This window comes from Plectropomus leopardus, chromosome 16, assembly GCF_026936395.1.
Source record: "Plectropomus leopardus strain MGB_pleo_1.0 chromosome 16, ASM2693639v1, whole genome shotgun sequence".
NCBI lineage: Eukaryota > Metazoa > Chordata > Actinopteri > Perciformes > Serranidae > Plectropomus > Plectropomus leopardus.
This window is the reverse complement of record NC_142191.1, coordinates 15,441,086-15,461,850: the sequence shown is the minus strand read 5'-3', so window position 1 is coordinate 15,461,850 and position 20,765 is coordinate 15,441,086. Positions and strand designations below refer to the sequence as shown.

Sequence of the window (20,765 nt, the reverse complement as noted above, 5' to 3'; positions counted from 1 at the left end):
CTCACTCTACTGTTGATGAAAGAGCTCCAGCCAGCACAGACTGTCCTCATAGCCTTTGATCCTCTGCTGTCTGCATCCAGACACTAAAGATGAAAGATTTTTTTAAGGACAGTTTCACTAATGGCATTTTTGCAAGCTTTATGTATGCATGGCTTTGAAAAATAGTGTGAAACTCCAACATCAAATCAGATTTTATGTATCGTTTCGATTGATTTTCGATTTGTTTCGATTGAATGGGAAGGATCAGTACTTGGCCAGATCAATGCAATTTTTAATTGATCGGGATCAGTTATTTTGAGCATGAGCCCAACCTGATACTTTGTTTGCATCCACTGTCACACAGGTGTCGTAAACTGAGAGCACTACTTGCTGCAGATATTCAGGTTTTATTTTAATGCTGCTACTCCAATAGATAGAAACTGATATTTTTTTTTATTTTCAGCTTTAGCTGTAAAGTAGAACTGAAGTAGAATTGGAATTTTTATTTTACTGTAGTTTTACTATAGTAGTGTTATAAGCAGACGTGACCGATTTTTATTTGTTGTGACTGGGAATGTTAAAGTTAAACTGTAACACTACTCTGAAGTGGACTTGTGATTGTATAAGTCATTTATTGGTTCTGTTCTGTTTTGTGACAATGCTACACTAAGTGGATTCAAGTGCAATTCATGAAGACATACTTTAGTTTGTTTACTTTGTTATTTTTACTAAGTGGAATTGTGATAAGAGCCATATAAAAATGTTCTTAGTTTGTCAGTGTTGGTATTTTGTAGAAAAAAAAACATAAATTAAAAACCCCTAGGGACTGTTTGGATATAAACATAATTTCTTATAATCATAGCAGAGCTAATAAACTGTTGAGCATGTACACTGGATTGATTTCAATAACTTTAAAGTACTTTAAGTATGCACTGTGCAGCTGCATTATCCAGGTAAATACAAATATCAGATCTGGACTCGGTTTCGGCAGATACACAATATCATATGGGGGCAAAAGAACTTGATCGGGACATCCTTTGTATCGGTCACCAACATTTATCTGATTTGCTTTTGGGGAGCCACATTATGTGTTTTGATTTTGACCTAATAGCATCATCTCTCTTGTTGGCAGATTGGTACATTGAACATGTCCTATGCTCCTTTTAAATCAACCAAATCAATACTCAGTTACTAACAGACAATTGCAATTTCCTACTTGTTAGACCTTAGAGGTGCATGACTGACAAAATCACTATGTCCACTTGTCTCAACCATGTTCCTGAAGGTTGACCTAACTCTGATCTCTGTGGTTCTTCCCATAGGTGGCTCAAAGGGCAGCAGGAGGACAAGCAGGACACAGATGTGCACTATCACTCTCTGACTGGTGAGGGCAACTTTAACTGGCGCTTCGTCTTCCCCTTCGATTACCTCATGGCTGAGGAGAAGATCGTCATCTCTAAGAAAGAGTCCATGTTCTCCTGGGATGAGACTGAATATAAGATCCCTCCTCGCCTCACGCTGCAGGTCTGGGACGCTGACCACTTCTCTGCGGATGACTTCCTGGGTGAGGAGCAAATGCAGAGCTTAAGATCTGATTAAAAAGAAATATATATATATATATCACTATCTTTATTGTCTCTGACTATCACCACACTCAGGTGCGATTGAGTTGGACCTAAACAGGTTCCCTCGTGGCGCCAAGACGGCCAAGCAGTGTTCCCTTGACATGATCCGAAATGAGCATGAGCTGCCGACCATTTCCATCTTCAAACAGAAAAGGGTCAAGGGCTGGTGGCCATTTGTAGCCCGGGATGAGAACGATGAGATGGAGCTAACGGTGAGTCAGTCGTTAAATACTGAGCATATCATGAGCAAAGTCACAGCTGCGCCACACATGAAATCATTTTCTTGAAAATCTCTTCATGTATCACTTTTAAACAGCGGTTAGAAAGCCGCCCTCGACAGAGTAAAACCTGAAATCTAACAGAATAAAGAACAATATGACCATCTTCCAAAACATTGATTGGACAGAGTAGCTTAAGTTACATCACACACAGAGGTAGCGTGATTTCATTATCTGCTCAGGTCCCCATCAGTCTACTTTATCTTTATATAGAAAATAGTTATTTGCTGCTGTATTAATGTTCTGAATGTCTTATACAGCCCCTTTAAAGCAAGACAATAAAATAATGAAGTACAGAGTTTAAACACTTAGAATCTTTTCTTAACAAATGTTTTTTTTTTGACTATCATCAATACCTAATATCTGGAGCCAGTGCAGCCGTGGCCTGAGGTTTGGGTTGTCGGTCTGTCTCTCTGTCCATCTGTCTGATTCTTGTGACTGCGATATGAACGCCTTTAGGGAATTTCTTCAAATGTAACACAAATGTCCCCTTGGACTCAACAATGAGCTGATTAGATTTTGGTGGTCAAAGGTCAAAATTCAAGGTCACTGTTACCTCATCTGTCACATTCTTGTGAAACTGATATCACCTGATGTGATTTTAGTGGAAGAGAACAAAGACAGTAAAATTATATTTCTATAGGCCGGCAAAGATAATGGCAGACGGCACTGCTGTTTAAAAGGTTTTTTTTCATGCTACGGGTAGGAATGGACGTTAGGTAGCTCATTCACACAAGAAGAAAATGGGCAGTCTGGACAATAATTGGACATAACTAGAAAATTAGGAGAAATCATCACAAAATTATTTTGAATATATTTTGATCCATTCTTTGTAAACAATACAGCATCACAACAAATCGTCGCGCATGTTTTCTTTTTACCGGTGTGGCATTCCATCTGACGTCTATCATCTGCCTGATTTCATGTGAATGCAGCATTAATCTGTAAAGAGAGAGCATAGAATAGATCAAGTATTACTATGCTCAAAGCAGACTGATTTAAATGACATTTATTCATGCGTCATTGCAGGGTAAGGTAGAAGCTGAGCTTCATCTGGTGACAGCAGAGGAGGCGGAGAAAAGTCCTGTAGGTCTCGGACGAAATGAGCCTGATCCGCTGGAGAAACCAAAGTAAGATATTCAGACTACATGTAGAATCTAACGCTCACAAACACACACACACACTCTTGTTTCACTTATCAAATTTGAGGATGGTTGTGTGCGCAGACATGACCGTTTCTCAAATCTCCTCTTCAATAAAATCATTCTCGCAGTGCAAAACGCAATGAATCAAATATTACAAATCACAAATAATCAGGACCTAATATTTAATACAGATTTGGTCTTGTTTGACCCTGCACTGCTTTTTGCACTGTCAAAAGGCCACTGTTACACTTTCGCACTCGTTTCTCCTCCTATCATCTCTTCAACTGTCTCCCTCTGTCTCCCCCTTCCCCTCCTATGTGCGTGTGACTCCCCCTTTATCCCTGTTTTTGCCTCCATCTACATTCCTTCCTTCCTTCCTTCCTTCCTTCCTTCCTTCCCTCTGTCTACCTCCTTCCGGAAAGTCGCCCGGACACCAGTCTTATGTGGTTTCTGAGCCCTCTGAAGTCCATTCGTTACTTCATCTGGCACAACTACCGCTGGCTGATCCTCAAGGTCCTGGGCCTGTTACTGCTTCTGCTCATGCTGGGCCTCTTCCTCTACTCAATCCCCGGCTACCTGGTCAAGAAGATGCTGGGGGCCTGACGCGCTGGTAGCCCCCGCCCCCTCCTCGCTGTCTCTGCTTCTCTATATAACCCCTTCGCTTCCTGGACTCTGCTGCCCTTCCTGTAGTCGCTCCTGTCCTGTCCTGCTAAAACTGTGTCTTTGTTTCTTCTCTGTCTCTCCTCTGTTGCTTCAGCTGTAGATTAGTCTCTTTCTCTGCTATATCTCGTATCAATTTTTCTGCGTGACAAAGTGTCTTTTACCACCACATTCCATTAAACGTCTTATAACTGACCGACTGTAGAATTACAGGTATAGAAACATGCAGGGCTGCTTTTATAGTTTATGTCATAAAGGACACATGACAGAGATGGGAAAGATTCACATGTAAAGTAATTGCAAGTGTTAACTATCACGATCAGGCAGCCATGTTTGTCAGACTCTTCTGCATTGTTAAGAGATGTACAAGTTTAATGTAGCTTCTAAATCCAGAATTTTAGTTAAATTTAAATACAGTTATTGACAATGAAAAGTCATCAGAAGAAAATGTTTCCATTGTACGTTTCTGCAAACCACGAGTACTTGCGTATCATTTCAGTGTTTCTAAGGTTACATGGTATACGAGCTGACTTTGTTATCAGAAGGTGGAGTGGATGGTGGATAGATGCTGTGTCTCACCGCTTTTTAGCCACCAAACTTGGGTGTTTTGTAGCAACCCGTCACTTTTTTTTTTTTTTTTTACTGGAGATGGTGATGATTTACTGAGACATCACTATCATCAGTACCTAATATCACTATCCCTGATATTAGAGTGGGGGGGTTATAGTGGGAGGGAGGTTAAGAATTAGGTGAAGGTGGCGTGCGGGGAGATGGAGGAGTGAGTTAATGTAGGGTTAGGAGAGGCGAAGAAAGGGGAGAGAGAAACAGGAAGCGTCTGTTTTTTTTCCAAAAGACATGCCATGTTTCCTGCCAAGACACTGCCACAAAAAGCGATTTTTTTTCTTACCAAGACATTGCTGCATTTCCTGCTGGGATTGTGTCCCCCAAACGGTGGTTTTTGTGTCTGAACCTTACCATACGTTAACCATAGTGCTGTTGAAATATAGTGTCTTAACGTATCCACTACATAATTACGTCCAAATGTTAAGTAGCAGAAACATACAATGCCAACATTTATTCTGCCGACGGGGTTAAAAAGAGACATCAGTGGCTGTCTGGTTAAAGAAACAAGCGGCCCTGGAGAAACATCAGTGTTCAGAGCTGTTGGTCAACCATCCATCCATTTTTATCAGCATATTCACTGCATAAGTTTTATATTGCTGAGCTTTTACTCTGTGACGTGATTTTTTGGTCCTCTGACACTTAATATTGATACAAACATGAGCATGCTGCAGTGAAAAATAACTCAAATGCAACTAGCTGACTAGCCACTAACACCAGCCTTCTGTCTCTTTTATTCCTCCCATGTTTCATCCTGTTTCTCTCTCCCCTTTCTTCGCCTCTCCTAACCCTACATTACTCCTCCATCTCCCCGCACGCCACCTTCATCTAATTCTTAACCTCCCTCCCACTATAACCCCCCCACTCTAGTCGCCCAGACACCACCTTTCTGTGGTTCCTGAGCCCGCTGAAAGCCATCCGCTACCTGGTGTGCAACCGCTACAAGTGGCTGATCATCAAGATCGTGCTGGCCCTGCTGCTGCTCATCATGCTGGGCCTCTTCCTCTACAGCATGCCGGGCTACCTGGTCAAAAAGCTGCTGGGGGCCTGAGAGGCTGCTGGGAGGACAGGCAGGGATGGGGGTGGCCAGCCGGATAGATGGATGGATGAATGGGGGAGACACAGGGAGTAGATGCTGGTTTGTGAGCGCAAACTAGGAAAGTAAAATGAGTCTCACTTACAAGGAAAAGGGGATTGGGAGTCTGATTGCATTATTTCCTCCTCCCTTATCCATTCTGATCATCTCAATCAGCTCGCCACCTTCCCTCTGCAGAAAAAGGCAGAAACCACCCAAAATGACTTACGCCCCCCCCAATTCATGAGAAACACTAACAGGCTAATCATTTATCCGATCTGCAGCAAGCATAACAAATCTAACGCTCAGCATCTGGACTCCATCCTTGAACTGACTAAAAAGCAATCATTTGCTACAAAATATAACCCGTGATGTTCTTATTCCTTTCAAGCAATGTTACCTGACAATGAATGTTTCTTTATTCTGTATCTGTTTTTACAACTTTTACATTATTTATTTATTGAGTTAAGTCACAGTGTTGGGTTAGTGGCCACGCGATTGCACGGACATTCATTTCAAGTGATGCTATTATATCTTCCATGACTGCCACAATGTCAGCTGTTGATTTAAGTTAGGGAACAAATGAACAATATGTTAAGTAACATTTTGCTCTAACTCCCTTTTAAGTATTAATAAGTGCTATATAAATACTAAATGAAGGGTGTACTGTATAACACACTATAATGTGGATATACACAGAAATAAGGTAATTTTTAACTGTTTATTAGTGTACAAATTTTTAAAAAATTATAATTTCTCCAGTGACTAAACCTGTGTTTTATTATTTCTCATTTAAGATCTGTTAATACACCAGCCTCTGATTATGATTATCTACAGGAGGACTTTACGTTGTTGAAAAGAAAACAACAATAATAAACACTTAAAACTAAGTTTAACGTTCACATACGGCTTACAAATACTGAATAGTGGGAATTAAAGCAAAGTGTTACATTTTTTATTGAATAATTTAGCTCTTGCAGTCTTTGCACACTTCAAGAATAATAATGAAGAAACAAAAATAAAGATGTCTATTTTCCTAATTAAATCCAATGAGACAGAGAACAACATAACTTCAAAATAAATTAATTAATATGAGTTCTACAGGGTTTAGTTCAACTGCAACGTATCAAAGCAACCAAGCCAGACTTGAGTCATATAATTATAATAAATAATTATTTTAAAAATGAGAATAGCTGGATAAAGAATATTATATGCACATATCTTTGACAAATTCTGGTTTAAACCGCTTCAAAAGCAACAAACACTTCAAGGTCATTACTGTTTTATACTTAAATGTAGACGTATATGTCAATATGCATGCGTCGTTGTGTTAACTGACCACAGAGGTCGTGTGCGTTGGCATGACTGTCTCTCCAAATCACCAAAACCTGCTATCTTTAACATTACAGATAATGTAAAGATGATTTCATGGGACTTTGATTACAGTGCACTTGATAGGAGTGGTGAAAGGGGATTGATTCTCCAAGCTCAGGCTCCATCTCTGTATCAGATGGCGATGTTTGCGGTGTTAGTTACTCCGTTTCAAATTTGACTGTGCTTGACCTCATTTGTGTCTGTTTGTGATTCTGTGTTTCACCAATTAGAGTTACTGTTTGCACTAAACTTGCCTGTTTTTACAACAAATTTGTGTTTATATATCTGTTGAAACGTGTGCAATATTTACTTTTTGTCTCTTTAGTTCATTTAAAATAAATTGAAATCAATGGACAACATGTTTAAAGATTGTTATAGGGACTATATTAGATATATTAACAATGGAAAGAATAGTTGTATGTAAAAGGGTCACTTTTAATGTTTTACTCAGCTGATCCCCCAAACAAGCCTCTGCCAGGTAAGGAATGACAACGTCATCAATGCTAGTACTCATACCTAAAGTTAGTAAGCAATTCAACAATATGTACATTTATTAAAAGACAATGATAACTATTTCTTCGGACTGTGAACACATGGGTCCCTGTGAAATAACTAGTTTAGTGGGGTAACCTAGCATATACAGACACACTGCATAGAAAGAAAGAAAAAACAATTTCAAAAGTATATGTTTGGACGACATACTAAATATGACTTTTTTGTGCTATTTGAATTACATACTATACTCTGAACTTTTTAATGCAATTCTGGACAGCATGCTATAGCGTGACGTTTTTGTGCTATTTTTGACGAAATACTATAGTATGACAATTTGATGCCATTTTGGATTACATACTACAGTAGGGGTGTGACGATCCATCGTTCTGCATCCATATATCGGCTAAATGAGCAACGATCATGTAGCATCTATGCGAAGTATAAACATTGATCAATATCATCCTCTTTCAGGCGTGCCCTTATTTTGAAAGTCTGTGCCACCGTTACGCAGCGTCGGGATAGGGAGCGGCTAAGAGAAAGATGATGAGGATGAAGCTGTTGACTCGGGAATAAATCATCAGTGTGGAAATGTTTCGGAGAAACTGCGAGTCAGCAGATGGCGCATGTCAAATGTAAACAAAAACCAAACTGAGGAACAATGACGTAACTGCCGGCCTCTTGACTGAGCTCTCGCTAACATTGCCTTAGCTGCTGCTAAAAATAAGGTGCATGTAAACTGACAGTCATCCGTGCTGTTCTGTCGCAGGTGGAGGGATTTAAACCAGCGGTGAGTAAGAGAGAGCATAAATAATAGCAAGTTGGTTAAGTTATTAGTGGAGGAAAAGTCCGCCAGCCGCTGAGCTAATTTCTGCAGTGTAAAATGCCATAGCCTTCTGCTTAACACAGCATGTTGTACATATGGGAGAAATGTGACCTACAAAACACAGCTGTTTTATCTATGATCCTTGACAGATTTTATAGAGTTTCTTCCTTTACTGGAAAGATGTTGATAGTCCACGTTTTGAGGAATATGGGAGAAGTTTGTCTTCCATGTTAGACAGCCCTGACAGTTTAGGGAAAGAAGTATCATGGTTTGAATTAAACTGAAAACATTTTTCCAAAAAGCTTGATCAAACAGAATGAACCAGTTTTCATTATTTACAATCATTTGTATATTCTTTTTATCTTTTCTGGCCACCTATAGTATTGGCCTGTATTGATCACAGGCCACTAATTGGAATGACTTTTTGGTGCTATTTCAGATAACAAACTGTAATATTTTTTGGACATTTAACATATTATTATTTTTTTTAAAAACCATAATGTCACATGTTAAAAAACAACCCAAAAACCAATAAAATAATATGGAAAAATGTCAAGAAAGGACATGTTCGGAAAACTACTGAAAACTGCATAAAAAAGCATGTGGAGACACTCCATACCATAGAATGTTCGGCCAAAAACACCATAATATGGCAGTCGAAAAAATGACCAAAAAAGCAAGGCTATAGTATGGCAAAAATGTCAAAAAATGACATGTCCCAAAAACACCTGAAAACACCTCACAACAGCATAGCATTAAAACTTGCAAAAAATGGCCAAAAACACAATAATATAGCATGTCGAAAAAATGACCAAAATAGCAAGGCTATAGTATGGCAAAAATGTCAAAAAATGACATGTCCCAAAAACAGCTGAAAACACCTGAAAACAGCATAAAATAGCGTGCTGAGACACGCCATAGCATTAAAACTTGCAAAAAATGACAAAAAACAACCTAAAACAGCATGTCGAAAAAATGACCAAAAAAAGCAAGGCTATAGTATGGCAAAAATGTCAAAAAATGACATGTCCCAAAAACAGCTAAAAATACGTCAGAATAACATGAAATTGCGTGCTGAGACACGCCATAGCATTAAAACTTGCAAAAAATGGCCAAAAACAACCTAAAACAGCATATCGAAAAAATGACCAAAACAGCAAGGCTATAGTATGGCAAAAATGTCAAAAAATGACATGTCCCAAAAACAGCTGAAAACACCTCACAACAGCATAAAATAGCATGCTGAGACACGCCATAGCATTAAAACTTGCAAAAAATGGCCAAAAACAACCTAAAACAGCATGTCGAAAAAATGACCAAAAAAGCAAGGCTATAGTATGGCAAAAATGTCAATAAATGACATGTCCCAAAAACAGATGAAAACACCTGAAAACAGCATAAAATAGCGCGCTGAGACACGCAATAGCATAAAAACTGGCAAAAAATGTCCAAAAAAAACCTAAAACAGCATGTCGAAAAATGACCAAAAAACCAAGGCTATAGTATGGCAAAATGTCAAAAAATGACATGTCCCAAAAACAGCTAAAATACGTCAGAACAACATGAAATTGCGTGCTGAGACACGCCATAGCATTAAAACTTGCAAAAAATGACAAAAACAACCTAAAACAGCATGTCGAAAAATGACCAAAAACCAAGGCTATAGTATGGCAAAAATGTCAAAAAATGACATGTCCCAAAAACAGCTGAAAACACCTGAAAACGGCATAAAATAGCGTGCTGAGACACGCCATAGCATTAAAACTTGCAAAAAATGGCCAAAAACAACCTAAAACAGCATGTCGAAAAATGACCAAAAACCAAGGCTATAGTATGGCAAAAATGTCAAAAATGACATGTCCCAAAAACAGCTAAAAATACGTCAGAACAACATGAAATTGCGTGCTGAGACACGCCATAGCATTAAAACTTGCAAAAAATGACAAAAAACAACCTAAAACAGCATGTCGAAAAAATGACCAAAAAAGCAAGGCTATAGTATGGCAAAAATGTCAAAAAATGACATGTCCCAAAAACAGCTGAAAACACCTGAAAACAGCATAAAATAGCGTGCTGAGACACGCCATAGCATTAAAACTTGCAAAAAATGGCAAAAAACAACCTAAAACAGCATGTCGAAAAATGACCAAAAAGCAAGGCTATAGTATGGCAAAATGTCAAAAATGACATGTCCCAAAAACAGCTAAAAATACGTCAGAACAACATGAAATTGCGTGCTGAGACACGCCATAGCATTAAAACGTGCGAAAAATGGCCAAAAACAACTTAAAACAGCATGTCAAAAAAAATGACCAAAAAAGCAAGGCTATAGTATGGCAAATATGTCAAAATTTGACATGTCCCAAAAACAGCTGAAAACACCTGAAAACAGCATAAAACAGCATGCTGACTCACACCATAGTATTAAAACATGCAAAAACGGCCAAAAACAACCTAAAACAGCATGTCGAAAAAATGACCAAAATAGCAAGGCTATAGTATGGCAAAAATGTCAAAAAAGGACATGTCCCAAAAACAGCTGAAAACACCTCACAACAGCATAAAATAGCGTGCTGAGACACGCCATAGCATTAAAACGTGCGAAAAATGGCAAAAAACAACCTAAAACAGCATGGCGAAAAAATGACCAAAAAAGCAAGGCTATAGTATGGCAACAATTTCAATAAATGACATGTCCCAAAAACAGCTGAAAACACCTGAAAACAGCATAAAATAGCGCGCTGAGACACGCCATAGCATTAAAACTTTCAAAAAATGGCAAAAAATAACCTAAAACAGCATGTCGAATAAATGACCAAAAAAGCAAGGCTATAGTATGGCAAAAATTTCAAAAAATGACATGTCCCAAAAACAGCTAAAAATACGTCAGAACAACATGAAATTGCGTGCTGAGACACGCCATAGCATTAAAACTTGCAAAAAATGGCAAAAAACAACCTAAAACAGCATGTCGAAAAAATGACCAAAAAAGCAAGGCTATAGTATGGCAAAAATGTCAAAAAATGACATGTCCCAAAAACAGCTAAAAATACGTCAGAACAACATGAAATTGCGTGCTGAGACACGCCATAGCATTAAAACTTGCAAAAAATGGCCAAAAACAACCTAAAACAGCATGTCGAAAAAATGACCAAAACAGCAAGGCTATAGTATGGCAAAAATGTCAAAAAATGACATGTCCCAAAAACAGCTGAAAACACCTGAAAACAGCATAAAATAGCGCGCTGAGACACGCCATAGCATTAAAACTTGCAAAAAATGGCCAAAAACAACCTAAAACAGCATGTCGAAAAAATGACCAAAAAAGCAAGGCTATAGTATGGCAAAAATGTCAAAAAATGACATGTCCCAAAAACAGCTGAAAACACCTGAAAACGGCATAAAATAGCGCGCTGAGACACGCCATAGCAGAAAAACTTGCAAAAAATGGCCAAAAACAACCTAAAACAGCATGTCGAAAAAATGACCAAAACAGCAAGGCTATAGTATGGCAAAAATGTCAAAAAATGACATGTCCCAAAAACAGCTAAAAATACGTCAGAACAACATGAAATTGCGTGCTGAGACACGCCATAGCATTAAAACTTGCAAAAAATGACAAAAAACAACCTAAAACAGCATGTCGAAAAAATGACCAAAAAACCAAGGCTATAGTATGGCAAAAATGTCAATAAATGACATGTCCCAAAAACAGCTGAAAACACCTGAAAACAGCATAAAATAGCGCGCTGAGACACGCCATAGCATTAAAACTTGCAAAAAATGGCCAAAAACAACCTAAAACAGCATGTCGAAAAAATGACCAAAAAACCAAGGCTATAGTATGGCAAAAATGTCAAAAAATGACATGTCCCAAAAACAGCTAAAAATACGTCAGAACAACATGAAATTGCGTGCTGAGACACGCCATAGCATTAAAACTTGCAAAAAATGACAAAAAACAACCTAAAACAGCATGTCGAAAAAATGACCAAAACAGCAAGGCTATAGTATGGCAAAAATGTCAAAAAATGACATGTCCCAAAAACAGCTGAAAACACCTGAGAACGGCATAAAATAGCGTGCTGAGACACGCCATAGCATTAAAACTTGCAAAAAATGGCAAAAAACAACCTAAAACAGCATGTCGAAAAAATGACCAAAAAAGCAAGGCTATAGTATGGCAAAAATGTCAAAAAATGACATGTCCCAAAAACAGCTAAAAATACGTCAGAACAACATGAAATTGCGTGCTGAGACACGCCATAGCATTAAAACTTGCAAAAAATGGCCAAAAACAACCTAAAACAGCATGTCGAAAAAATGACCAAAAAAGCAAGGCTATAGTATGGCAAAAATGTCAAAAAATGACATGTCCCAAAAACTGCTAAATATAGGTCAGAACAGCATGAAATTGCGTGCTGAGACACGCCATAGCATTAAAACTTGCAAAAAATGACAAAAAACAACCTAAAACAGCATGGCGAAAAAATGACCAAAAAAGCAAGGCTATAGTATGGCAAAAATGTCAAAAAATGACATGTCCCAAAAACAGCTGAAAACACCTGAAAACAGCATAAAATAGCATGCTGAGACACGCCATAGCATTAAAACTTGCAAAAAATGGCCAAAAACAACCTAAAACAGCATGTCGAAAAAATGACCAAAATAGCAAGGCTATAGTATGGCAAAATGTCAAAAAGGACATGTCCCAAAAACAGCTGAAAACACCTCACAACAGCATAAAATAGCGTGCTGAGACACGCCATAGCATTAAAACTTGCAAAAAATGACAAAAAACAACCTAAAACAGCATGTCGAAAAAATGACCAAAAAACCAAGGCTATAGTATGGCAAAAATGTCAAAAAATGACATGTCCCAAAAACAGCTAAAAATACGTCAGAACAACATGAAATTGCGTGCTGAGACACGCCATAGCATTAAAACTTGCAAAAAATGACAAAAAACAACCTAAAACAGCATGTCGAAAAAATGACCAAAAAAGCAAGGCTATAGTATGGCAAAAATGTCAAAAAATGACATGTCCCAAAAACAGCTAAAAATACGTCAGAACAGCATGAAATTGCATGCTGAGACACGCCATAGCATTAAAACTTGCAAAAAATGACAAAAAACAACCTAAAACAGCATGTCGAAAAAATGACCAAAAAAGCAAGGCTATAGTATGGCAAAAATGTCAAAAAAGGACATGTCCCAAAAACAGCTAAAAATACGTCAGAACAACATGAAATTGCGTGCTGAGACACGCCATAGCATTAAAACTTGCAAAAAATGGCCAAAAACAACCTAAAACAGCATGTCGAAAAAATGACCAAAACAGCAAGGCTATAGTATGGCAAAAATGTCAAAAAATGACATGTCCCAAAAACAGCTGAAAATACATCGGAACAACATGAAATTGCGTGCTGAGACACGCCATAGCATTAAAACTTGCAAAAAATGGCAAAAAACAACCTAAAACAGCATGTCGAAAAACTGACCAAAAAAGCAAGGCTATAGTATGGCAAAAATGTCAAAAAATGACATGTCCCAAAAACAGCTGAAAACACCTGAAAACGGCATAAAATAGCGTGCTGAGACACGCCATAGCATTAAAACTTGCAAAAAATGACAAAAAACAACCTAAAACAGCATGTCGAAAAAATGACCAAAAAAGCAAGGCTATAGTATGGCAAAATGTCAAAAATGACATGTCCCAAAAACAGCTAAAAATACGTCAGAATAACATGAAATTGCATGCTGAGACACGCCATAGCATTAAAACTTGCAAAAAATGGCCAAAAACAACCTAAAACAGCATGTCGAAAAAATGACCAAAAAAGCAAGGCTATAGTATGGCAAAAATGTCAAAAAATGACATGTCCCAAAAACAGCTGAAAACACCTCACAACAGCATAAAATAGCGTGCTGAGACACGCCATAGCATTAAAACTTGCAAAAAATGGCAAAAAACAACCTAAAACAGCATGTTGAAAAAATGACCAAATAAGCAAGGCTATAGTATGGCAAAAATGTCAATAAATGACATGTCCCAAAAACAGCTGAAAACACCTGAAAACAGCATAAAATAGCGCGCTGAGACACGCCATAGCATTAAAACTTGCAAAAAATGGCAAAAAACAACCTAAAACAGCATGGCGAAAAAATGACCAAAAAAGCAAGGCTATAGTATGGCAAAAATGTCAAAAAATGACATGTCCCAAAAACAGCTAAAAATACGTCAGAACAACATGAAATTGCGTGCTGAGACACGCCATAGCATTAAAACTTGCAAAAATGGCAAAAACAACCTAAAACAGCATGTCGAAAAAATGACCAAAAAAACCAAGGCTATAGTATGGCAAAAATGTCAAAAAATGACATGTCCCAAAAACAGCTAAAAATACGTCAGAACAACATGAAATAGCGTGCTGAGACACGCCACAGCATTAAAACGTGCAAATAATCACAAAAAACAACCTAAACTGGCATGTCGAAAAAATGACCAAAAAAGCAAGGCTATAGTATGGCAAAAATGTCAAAAAATGACATGTCCCAAAAACTGCTAAATATAGGTCAGAACAGCATGAAATTGCGTGCTGAGACACGCCATAGCATTAAAACTTGCAAAAAATGACAAAAAACAACCTAAAACAGCATGTCGAAAAAATGACCAAAAAAGCAAGGCTATAGTATGGCAAAAATGTCAAAAAATGACATGTCCCAAAAACAGCTGAAAACACCTGAAAACGGCATAAAATAGCGTGCTGAGACACGCCATAGCATTAAAACTTGCAAAAAATGACAAAAAACAACCTAAAACAGCATGGCGAAAAAATGACCAAAAAAGCAAGGCTATAGTATGGCAAAAATGTCAAAAAATGACATGTCCCAAAAACAGCTAAAAATACGTCAGAATAACATGAAATTGCATGCTGAGACACGCCATAGCATTAAAACTTGCAAAAAATGGCCAAAAACAACCTAAAACAGCATGTCGAAAAAATAACCAAAAAGCAAGGCTATAGTATGGCAAAATGTCAAAAAATGACATGTCCCAAAAACAGCTGAAAACACCTCACAACAGCATAAAATTGCGTGCTGAGACACGCCATAGCATTAAAACTTGCAAAAAATGGCAAAAAACAACCTAAAACAGCATGTTGAAAAAATGACCAAAATAGCAAGGCTATAGTATGGCAAAAATGTCAATAAATGACATGTCCCAAAAACAGCTGAAAACACCTGAAAACAGCATAAAATAGCGCGCTGAGACACGCCATAGCATTAAAACTTGCAAAAAATGGCAAAAAACAACCTAAAACAGCATGTCGAAAAAATGACCAAAAAAGCAAGGCTATAGTATGGCAAAAATGTCAAAAAATGACATGTCCCAAAAACAGCTAAAAATACGTCAGAACAACATGAAATTGCGTGCTGAGACACGCCATAGCATTAAAACTTGCAAAAAATGGCAAAAAACAACCTAAAACAGCATGTCGAAAAAATGACCAAAAAACCAAGGCTATAGTATGGCAAAAATGTCAAAAAATGACATGTCCCAAAAACAGCTAAAAATACGTCAGAACAACATGAAATTGCGTGCTGAGACACGCCATAGCATTAAAACTTGCAAAAAATGACAAAAACAACCTAAAACAGCATGTCGAAAAATGACCAAAACAGCAAGGCTATAGTATGGCAAAAATGTCAAAAAATGACATGTCCCAAAAACTGCTAAATATAGGTCAGAACAGCATGAAATTGCGTGCTGAGACACGCCATAGCATTAAAACTTGCAAAAAATGACAAAAAACAACCTAAAACAGCATGTCGAAAAAATGACCAAAAAAGCAAGGCTATAGTATGGCAAAAATGTCAAAAAATGACATGTCCCAAAAACAGCTAAAAATACGTCAGAACAACATGAAATTGCGTGCTGAGACACGCCATAGCATTAAAACGTGCAAAAAATAGCAAAAAACAACCTAAAACAGCATGTCGAAAAAATGACCAAAAAAGCAAGGCTATAGTATGGCAAAAATGGCAAAAAATGACATGTCCCAAAAACAGCTAAAAATACGTCAGAACAACATGAAATTGCATGCTGAGACACGCCATAGCATTAAAACTTGCAAAAAATGGCCAAAAACAACCTAAAACAGCATGGCGAAAAAATGACCAAAAAAGCAAGGCTATAGTATGGCAAAAATGTCAAAAAAGGACATGTCCCAAAAACAGCTGAAAACACCTGAAAACGGCATAAAATAGCGTGCTGAGACACGCCATAGCATTAAAACTTGCAAAAAATGACAAAAAACAACCTAAAACAGCATGTCGAAAAAATGACCAAAAAGCAAGGCTATAGTATGGCAAAATGTCAAAAAATGACATGTCCCAAAAACAGCTAAAAATACGTCAGAACAACATGAAATTGCATGCTGAGACACGCCATAGCATTAAAACTTGCAAAAAATGGCCAAAAACAACCTAAAACAGCATGTCGAAAAAATGACCAAAAAAGCAAGGCTATAGTATGGCAAAAATGTCAAAAAATGACATGTCCCAAAAACAGCTGAAAACACCTCACAACAGCATAAAATAGCGTGCTGAGACACGCCATAGCATTAAAACTTGCAAAAAATGGCCAAAAACAACCTAAAACAGCATGTCGAAAAAATGACCAAAAAAGCAAGGCTATAGTATGGCAAAAATGTCAAAAAATGACATGTCCCAAAAACAGCTAAAAATACATCAGAACAACATGAAATTGCGTGCTGAGACACGCCATAGCATTAAAACTTGCAAAAAATGACAAAAAACAACCTAAAACAGCATGTCGAAAAAATGACCAAAAAAGCAAGGCTATAGTATGGCAAAAATGTCAAAAAATGACATGTCCCAAAAACAGCTAAAAATACGTCAGAATAACATGAAATTGCATGCTGAGACACGCCATAGCATTAAAACTTGCAAAAAATGGCCAAAACAACCTAAAACAGCATGTCGAAAAAATGACCAAAAAAGCAAGGCTATAGTATGGCAAAAATGTCAAAAAATGACATGTCCCAAAAACAGCTGAAAACACCTCACAACAGCATAAAATAGCGTGCTGAGACACGCCATAGCATTAAAACTTGCAAAAAATGGCAAAAAACAACCTAAAACAGCATGTTGAAAAAATGACCAAATAAGCAAGGCTATAGTATGGCAAAAATGTCAATAAATGACATGTCCCAAAAACAGCTGAAAACACCTGAAAACAGCATAAAATAGCGCGCTGAGACACGCCATAGCATTAAAACTTGCAAAAATGGCAAAAACAACCTAAAACAGCATGTCGAAAAATGACCAAAAAGCAAGGCTATAGTATGGCAAAAATGTCAAAAAATGACATGTCCCAAAAACAGCTGAAAACACCTCACAACAGCATAAAATAGCGTGCTGAGACACGCCATAGCATTAAAACTTGCAAAAAATGGCAAAAAACAACCTAAAACAGCATGTCGAAAAAATGACCAAAAAACCAAGGCTATAGTATGGCAAAAATGTCAAAAAATGACATGTCCCAAAAACAGCTAAAAATACGTCAGAACAACATGAAATTGCGTGCTGAGACACGCCATAGCATTAAAACTTGCAAAAAATGACAAAAAACAACCTAAAACAGCATGTCGAAAAAATGACCAAAAAAGCAAGGCTATAGTATGGCAAAAATGTCAAAAAATGACATGTCCCAAAAACTGCTAAATATAGGTCAGAACAACATGAAATTGCGTGCTGAGACACGCCATAGCATTAAAACTTGCAAAAAATGACAAAAAACAACCTAAAACAGCATGGCGAAAAACTGACCAAAAAAGCAAGGCTATAGTATGGCAAAAATGTCAAAAAATGACATGTCCCAAAAACAGCTGAAAACACCTGAAAACGGCATAAAATAGCGTGCTGAGACACGCCATAGCATTAAAACTTGCAAAAATGGCAAAAACAACCTAAAACAGCATGTCGAAAAATGACCAAAAAAGCAAGGCTATAGTATGGCAAAAATGGCAAAAATGACATGTCCCAAAACAGCTAAAATACGTCAGAACAACATGAAATTGCATGCTGAGACACGCCATAGCATTAAAACTTGCAAAAATGGCCAAAAACAACCTAAAACAGCATGGCGAAAAAATGACCAAAAAAGCAAGGCTATAGTATGGCAAAAATGTCAAAAAAGGACATGTCCCAAAAACAGCTGAAAACACCTGAAAACGGCATAAAATAGCGTGCTGAGACACGCCATAGCATTAAAACTTGCAAAAAATGACAAAAAACAACCTAAAACAGCATGTCGAAAAAATGACCAAAAAAGCAAGGCTATAGTATGGCAAAAATGTCAAAAAATGACATGTCCCAAAAACAGCTAAAAATACGTCAGAATAACATGAAATTGCATGCTGAGACACGCCATAGCATTAAAACTTGCAAAAATGGCCAAAAACAACCTAAAACAGCATGTCGAAAAAATGACCAAAAAAGCAAGGCTATAGTATGGCAAAAATGTCAAAAAATGACATGTCCCAAAAACAGCTGAAAACACCTCACAACAGCATAAAATAGCGTGCTGAGACACGCCATAGCATTAAAACTTGCAAAAAATGGCCAAAAACAACCTAAAACAGCATGTCGAAAAAATGACCAAAAAAGCAAGGCTATAGTATGGCAAAAATGTCAAAAAATGACATGTCCCAAAAACAGCTGAAAATACATCAGAACAACATGAAATTGCGTGCTGAGACACGCCATAGCATTAAAACTTGCAAAAAATGACAAAAAACGACCTAAAACAGCATGTCGAAAAAATGACCAAAAAAGCAAGGCTATAGTATGGCAAAAATGTCAAAAAAGGACATGTCCCAAAAACAGCTGAAAACACCTGAAAACGGCATAAAATAGCGTGCTGAGACACGCCATAGCATTAAAACTTGCAAAAAATGACAAAAAACAACCTAAAACAGCATGTCGAAAAAATGACCAAAAAAGCAAGGCTATAGTATGGCAAAAATGTCAAAAAATGACATGTCCCAAAAACAACTGAAAATATGTCAGAACAACATGAAATTGCATGCTGAGACACGCCATAGCATTAAAACTTGCAAAAAATGGCCAAAAACAACCTAAAACAGCATGTCGAAAAAATGACCAAAAAAGCAAGGCTATAGTATGGCAAAAATGTCAAAAAATGACATGTCCCAAAAACAGCTGAAAACACCTCACAACAGCATAAAATAGCGTGCTGAGACACGCCATAGCATTAAAACTTGCAAAAAATGACAAAAAACAACCTAAAACAGCATGGCGAAAAAATGACCAAAAAAGCAAGGCTATAGTATGGCAAAAATGTCAAAAAATGACATGTCCCAAAAACAGCTAAAAATACGTCAGAACAACATGAAATTGCATGCTGAGACACGCCATAGCATTAAAACTTGCAAAAAATGGCAAAAAAACAACCTAAAACAGCATGTCGAAAAAATGACCAAAAAAGCAAGGCTATAGTATGGCAAAAATGTCAAAAAAATGACATGTCCCAAAAACAGCTAAAAATACATCAGAACAACATGAAATTGCGTGCTGAGACACGCCATAGCATTAAAACTTGCAAAAAATGACAAAAAACAACCTAAAACAGCATGGCGAAAAAATGACCAAAAAAGCAAGGCTATAGTATGGCAAAAATGTCAAAAAATGACATGTCCCAAAAACAGCTAAAAATACGTCAGAACAACATGAAATTGCGTGCTGAGACACGCCATAGCATTAAAACTTGCAAAAAATGGCAAAAAACAACCTAAAACAGCATGTCGAAAAAATGACCAAAAAAGCAAGGCTATAGTATGGCAAAAATGTCAAAAAATGACATGTCCCCAAAACAGCTGAAAACACCTGAAAACAACATAAAATAGCGTGCTGAGACACGCCATAGCATTAAAACTTGCAAAAAATGGCCAAAAACACAATAATATAGCATGTCAAAAAAATGACCAAAACAGCAAGACTATAGTATGGCAAAAATGTCAAAAAATGACATGTCCCCAAAACACCTGAAAACACCTGAAAACAGCATAAAATAGCATGCTGAGACACGCCATAGCATTAAAACTTGCAAAGAATGGCAAAAAACAACCTAAAAAAGCATGTCGAAAAAATGACCAAAACAGCAAGGCTATAGTATGGCAAAAATGTCAAAAAATGACATGTCCCAACAACAACTGAAAACACCTCACAACAGCATAAAATAGCGTACTGAGACACGCCATAGCATTAAAACTTGCAAAAAATGGCCAAAAACACAATAATATAGCATGTCGAAAAAATGACCAAAACAGCAAGGCTATAGTATGGCAAAAATGTCAAAAAATGACATGTCCCAAAAACAGCTGAAAACACCTGAAAACAGCATAAAATAGCGTGCTGAGACACGCCATAGCATTAAAACTTGCAAAAATGGCCAAAACACAATAATATAGCATGTCAAAAAATGACCAAAACAGCAAGGCTATAGTATGGCAAAATGTCAAAATGACATGTCCCAAAAACAGCTGAAAACACATCAGAACAGCATAAAATAACATGCTGAGACACGCCATAGCATTAAAACGTGCAAAAAATGACAAAAAACAACCTAAAACAGCATGTCG

General features: G+C 37.3%; 1 protein-coding gene across 10 annotated transcripts in view; it reads left to right on the top strand.

The window, feature by feature from the left end:
* Positions 1 to 20,765, top strand: part of otofa (otoferlin a) — a 136,297-nt gene that overhangs the window by 101,412 nt on the left and 14,120 nt on the right. For 3 of the 10 annotated variants that reach the window (XM_088089231.1, XM_088089226.1, XM_088089225.1), the window contains 5 exons: positions 1,302 to 1,543; positions 1,638 to 1,816; positions 2,912 to 3,012; positions 3,450 to 3,637; positions 5,179 to 5,319. In XM_088089231.1, coding sequence (XP_087945357.1) covers positions 1,302 to 1,543; positions 1,638 to 1,816; positions 2,912 to 3,012; positions 3,450 to 3,630 — 703 coding nt within the window. In that variant the 3' untranslated portion in view covers positions 3,631 to 3,637; positions 5,179 to 5,319. Of the gene's footprint in view, positions 1 to 1,301; positions 1,544 to 1,637; positions 1,817 to 2,911; positions 3,013 to 3,449; positions 3,638 to 5,178; positions 7,512 to 20,765 lie in introns of those variants that run through there. The other 7 variants (XM_088089228.1, XM_088089232.1, XM_088089227.1 and 4 more) reach the window with 4 other exon arrangements.